Here is a 6000-nt window from a genome sequence, read left to right as displayed (position 1 = left end):
GATGGATCATATGGAATCTAGGGAACTTCAGTAGTAGTCCAATGTGGTTTAAGTGCAGGCAGGCAAGGGTATGTGTGCTGTTAAAAGATAGCACCCCCCCAATTAAAATTGTTACTGAACTTGAGTCTGCTCACTCACAGCACAGCAAAGCCAATTTACTGACACCATGTTGTAGTGAAGGAAAGTACAGCATTTATTTGCAGGGCACCAAGCAAGGAGTACAGGCAGCTTATGCTAAAAAAAGAGCCAAACTTTCTGATGGTCTTCATGGAAGAATTTTTAAAAGCAACATTTAGGGGTGAGGACTGCAGGATGCATGACTTTCTTCTGATCAGTTGGTGGCGAAGTAACAGAGTGGTGTTCCAGGAATCTTAATCATCAGTCTTCTGGTTCAAACTAGTCTGGGTTCTATGTGCTTTTGCTCAGTCTGAAGTTACCATCCTCCACCTGGGTGGGCTACTTAGTTCCTGTAGAACTCAAAGATATGTATCAGATTGTTCTGTATATCCCTTGAGGAGGAATTAAGACTCTGCTTTATCGATGCACTATTGTTTCTTGCACTACTGTTTTCCCTTTGCTTCTACATTCCCTCACTTCCCTAATTAGTAACTGTCTGAATCTGCCCTTTTGGAACTCAGGGGAAGCCTATAAACAAGAAATGGGGACACAGAAAGCCTTTTGTAAGCAGGAGGGCCCCGCAGGGTCCTGCTCAGTTTCAAAATCATGACTGTCATATAGATGTAAAAATGAACATGTTGAAGATTTTGTTTCTCCCATCAGGCGGATTTTATAATCGCCACTCAAAGGGTGAGTCCAAAGAACAGACACGTTTATAGACCAGGAATATTGAAATGAATGTGCAAGCGGAGGCAAAACTGGCTTCTTGCACAAGGAGGGGGAAGTCCTCTGAACTTCTGTAGGAGAGAATTTGTGTATCTATAGACCATTATTTTGCAATGCTACCACTCATTTACAACTTATATAGTTGTAAAATATCTCCCATAGAATCAGAATCAGATAATGCAGAAGGGTGACTCCTGTGCATAGATTTCCACTGAAGCACACCTTCTCCCCTACAGTGGCAGTAAGAGAATCAACTATTCAGGGGCCATATCAGAAAGAGCCACAAATACCACAATAAAGAGTTTGGGGGCTTCCCTGGTGGCGCAGTGGTTGAGAATCTACCTTCTAATGCAGGGGACACGGGTTCGAGCCCTGGTCTGGGAAGATCCCACATGCCACGGAGCAACTGGGCCCGTGAGCCACAACTGCTGAGCCTGCGCGTCTGGAGCCTGTGCTCCGCAACAAGAGAGGCCGCGATAGTGAGAGGCCCGCGCACCGCGATGAAGAGCGGCCCCCGCTTGCCACAACTAGAGAAAGCCCTCGCACACAAACGAAGACCCAACACGTCCAAAAATAAATAAATAAATAAAATTAAAAGAGTCTGGACTTTCTGTTAGTTTCAGTCTTTGAGCAAAGGAGGTTCATGAAAGGTCAAGCTGGGAAAGGCCAAGATATCCTTTCATTGGAAGGGCATGGCCTGGCGGCAGGTGGAAGCTGACTGAAAAGGCACAAGAATGGAGGCACGAATAAAATCTAGGAGGTTGATGCAGTAGGTCAGAGTCTGTAAGCCAGAGCCAAGGCGAGTGGCTGACAAACAGAGAAAGTCAAATCAAGCGGACCTAATGAACGTGGATGCGAGGGATGAAGTGGAAAGTAGGGTATCTCTGATGGTTTCTAGGTTTCCGACTTAGACAACTGGGTAGACGGTGACGCATCCACCAACACAAGAGGAGCAAGCCTGTGAGGAAAGATAAGGTCAGTTTTGCACAACTGGAGTTTGAGGTGCGTATAGGATGTTAGGAAGGCATATGGAAAGGGACCCCCCAAGACACTTGGGGCGGAGTTAGAAGCCACTCGGTTTTTGCGAGCAACCAGTCGCGAGAGGTGGCCGAGGGGAGAGTCCGGCCTACTGGAAGGCTCCACCCCCACGCCCCGCAACGAACCGCGGAGAGGCTGGCTGCAAAGGCTCGAGGTCCTCCCGCCCGTTGGGCCTTGCCGCGCTTGCCCCAGCCAGGCATCGCGGACCCCACTTCCGCTTCCGGTCGCGGGGTCTTGGCGGCTGGGCGCGGCGGGTAGGGGCGGGACGGGGCTGAGGGCCGCGGGTGCCTGGCGGCCGGAGCAGCTTTTGCGAGGCCGGTGGGCTCCTGCGAGCGGGCGTGGCGGGCCTCGGTGGGCAGACGGGCGGCCCGGGGCGGATGCTGCGGTCGCGGACCTCGGGGCCCGCGACGGCCCCGGGGCGTGAAGGCGACGCTCGAGGCCCGAGGAAGAGAGGCAGGCGGCCTGGACCAGGCAAGGCGGGAGGCTGTGGCCCTGAGGCCCGGGGGCGCAAGGAGAGCAGGCAAAAGAGGAGGATGGTGGCCCGGGCGTCTGGGAGAGAAGAGGTGGAAAGTGACAAGTCGGGTGAGACGTTCGGGTATGGGAAGGCCTCAGCGAGGCGGCGAGTGGAGGGGCCGGGGGGCCAGGTGGGCTCTTCAGACCCTTCGGACCGGCAGGGCTTAGAAGCAGGGAAGGAGGCGGAGCTCCCCTTGCAATCGGGAAGACACAGTAAGGAAGCACGCAGAGGTCACTCCCTTTCCAGCCTTTGCACCCCTTCTCCTCCACCCGTGTTTTACCACTAGCGTTTCACTCGAATCTACATGGGCTTTACTGATGCACACGGTTGACCCGGAGAGAAAAAAACAGGAATTCGCTTAAAACGTGTTTGTCCTGTTAGGATCCCTTGCTCAGAAGTTCTGTAAAAGGAATTCCTACTAGTGATTCACTTTGGCTTGTATGAAGTGATGATGCTAGAGGTTATTCAGCTGCCTTAGAATTTATACAGGTTTATACAGGACCTTAATAGAAATTAGGTCTTTGATTTAAAAACAAACGTATATTTCCATACAGCTATTCAGGGAAATAAAAATGGATGGCTTCACAATTTTTTTTAATTTTAAGTGGTATTGCTTTTTCCTCCTCAATATAAAATCTTTTCTGGTATGTTTTGTTGTTTTGATCAGCCAAGGAAAAAAGAAAAGTTACTGAAGCCTCAAGCGATGATCCACAGCCAGGGATTGACCTGGTAAGAAAGGAATCATTAACCAGTTCGGAATCTTTCCAAACAGTGGAATGCAGTGAATTTCAAAGTATGGCTTTCTTGCAGTCTTTGGGTAAGGAAGGTTTGGTAAAAGGTATTAAAAGAAGAATTCGAATTAAAAAATTTAAAAGCTTAGAACGCCCATCTCTCAAAATAACTGAAAATAAGGCTACACAAAATAGTAAGGTTGAATTCCAAGATGAACTGTACAAGAATACTCCAAAATATTCTTGTAACAGCTTGTCACCTGGAGTAGAAAATAATTCCATTTTAAAATTACATGATTGCAGTTGTTTCCCCCATTCCAAGGGTTGTAATGATGAAAATAACCTTGCATATAAACCTGATGGTGGATGTATGCATGTACCAGAAAATTCCTCAGAGTTAAAGAAAGAAAGCCCTAGGAGTCTTGCAGATAAGAGTGACAGGAATAATATTCCTCAACTTTTACAAACTGAAGAAAACTTAATGGGAGTAAATCAGTTATTACTTGAAGAAAATGATTCATACCAAAGTAAAAATAAGGGCTTGCTTTCCTGCCTTCAAAGTGAAAAAAATAAACATTCATTAGAGGAGAGCAGTGTTGGGAGAAAACCCAGAAAAAGGATGAAGGTGTCTGAAAAAGGAGATGAAATGGTTATTAAGATGAAATTCTCTAATGTGTATAACAAATCTGAGCTGGTGTTACAAGAAAACAAAACAGGTGCTGAAGGTAAAGAAACAGAGACTTTAGTGGCTAAAAAAAGTCCTTTAAAAGTTTTGAGAAAAGTAAACAATAACACGCTGTCACCAGTGGATCATTTATTAAGTCTTCCAGAAACAGGGAAAAAAACAAGTCATGAACACCATGTAAATCCTATGTTTCAGAAAACTCTTGAGCCACTTTCAAAAGAAGAAAAAAAGAATGCTTCAGAGCCTTTAGGATGTAAGAGCATGGATCCAGAGGAGTATTTTAAGTGGATGAAAAACTCAATAGTGAAGTCACCTAGCGATTGCCATCCTGTTGAAAAGACAGCTTCGAGGGAAGACTCGAAGAATGAAGCTGAAGAATCTAAATTTAGCTGTCACAGAACAATACCAATGACTGGCAAAAGAACTTGGCCTTGTTATTCATGTGCTAGAATATCTGCCCAGTGTTGGAAAAAGACTTCCTTGCCACAGTCAAATAACTTTCTTCCTGGGTCTCAGGAAAGTTTTAGGCAAGATGATTTTCTTAAACACCAAACAAATCAAACTCACTTAACTGACTCCAAATTGATGCTACAAAGTTCTCTAACAGAAACAAGCAGTGAATCTTCAAGTAGAGAGAAATTGGATTCTAATTTAAATTGTTTATCTTCAGTCCCTACAGTGGAACCTACTTTAATGATTATAAAGGAACCTATCATCAATGATAATAAAAAAATGAAGTCAGAGAAACTAAGCAGAAGTGCGTCAGAGGTAGTTTCTAATACTACTGAAGATACTCCATTAACTAATGTGACTCAAAACTTAACAAGAAGTAAAAAAAAAGATAGAGGGAATTTAACAAAACTGAATTTGACAGTGGCTTCCCAGGATGGCCAGGAAGCAAATAGCTCTACAGGCAAAACTATTCATCGAAAAGCATGCATTGCTAAGCAAACACTGGTTGTTCCAGACTTCGTTAAGATGTTGAACACAGGACGGCTGACTAATTTTAAAATTCCCTTACTTAAGAACAAAACAGAAAAAAGAAAAGAAATAAATGCCAAGTCATCAGAGAGAGAAGTATATAGTCCCCTAGAACTTCTTGACAGTTTATCTGGAGCAGAGGTAAGGCAGAATAGGACTAAAGAAAATGTCACCACAGTAACTTCAGGACCTCAATCTTTGAGCATACAAAATAGTGTAATTCCAGTGCAAGCTGGTTCTGACTCATACTGCAGTAAGAATTCCTGTATTATTTCTCCAAGCTTTTTAAAGCAAGTTAATGGTAATAAACCATCTAACCACATCTCTGAACCAGGCAATATTGTTTCTAATAAGGAAGCTGTTTCTTTCACAGTTGAAAATAATACTATTTCTTGTGATCCTGGGTGTATAAAGAAAAGTCCTGCCTTCTGCTCTAGTGAACAAGAAACATTCAAAGCAGTTTCCTTTGAAGTTAGTGGTAGAAAAATGACTAAGAACTTTTCAGAAGTTGAAGTGGGGTTTCCAGATATTCTTAAAGCATATGAAGATGATGTCCTCTTAATTGATGTAATTCAAGATGACCCAGACCTCTTTGGAGTCTCCAATGAAGGGGAGCTGTCTTTTACTTCTGAGGTTCCCATGATAAGCCAGGAGCCCAGTGTTGCCGAAGAGCACCAGTCAACAGACTCCAAGCACATGGAACTTCCAGAAAAAAAAGAACCAAGTGATGACTTGAGGTATGCATGTTCAAGTATGCCTTTTGGTACAGATTATTGTTGCAGGTTTCAAAAGCACTTTCTGCTCTTAGGTGTCACTGATTTATTCAGTGACCATTGATGCTCCATTATTTTTTTAACCCAGTTATTTATTAAATGTAATATAGTGTATAATTGCTGAGACCTGGAAATGTCATTAATGCTGAAACTTAGAATCAAAATAAAACAATTATATATATTTGAAATTATAATGGAGCAGATTAGCTGTTCAGAATTTTAAATGGTGGTTTATAAAGTGGCTTTTTAAATTACTGAGATTGCTTCTTTCAAAAGTCAAATTTATTTTCATATGTTTTTTAATAATTGTAAATATACAGCTATGCTTTTATTTCAGCCAAGTTACGTATTAAGAACAGTGCTATGTATTTTAACCCATTTTCACTGGCTTCCTTGTTAGATAAAAAATCCATTTTTCAGTGACCAGAGAAGCCT

At 43.2% G+C, this 6000-nt stretch overlaps 1 protein-coding gene across 1 annotated transcript in view; it reads left to right on the top strand.

The window, feature by feature from the left end:
- The first annotated feature begins 2258 nt into the window (after positions 1 to 2258).
- TOPAZ1 (testis and ovary specific PAZ domain containing 1) overlaps positions 2259 to 6000 on the top strand; it is a 68594-nt gene continuing 64852 nt past the window's right edge. The window contains exons 1-2 of the mRNA XM_036869422.1: positions 2259 to 2463; positions 3063 to 5529. Coding sequence (XP_036725317.1) covers positions 2259 to 2463; positions 3063 to 5529 — 2672 coding nt within the window. The remainder of the gene's footprint in view (positions 2464 to 3062; positions 5530 to 6000) is intronic.

Source organism: Balaenoptera musculus, chromosome 11 (genome assembly GCF_009873245.2).
Source record: "Balaenoptera musculus isolate JJ_BM4_2016_0621 chromosome 11, mBalMus1.pri.v3, whole genome shotgun sequence".
Classification (NCBI taxonomy): Eukaryota; Metazoa; Chordata; class Mammalia; order Artiodactyla; family Balaenopteridae; genus Balaenoptera; species Balaenoptera musculus.
Note: the sequence above shows the minus strand (reverse complement) of the source record. Positions and strands in the feature narration are given on the sequence as shown.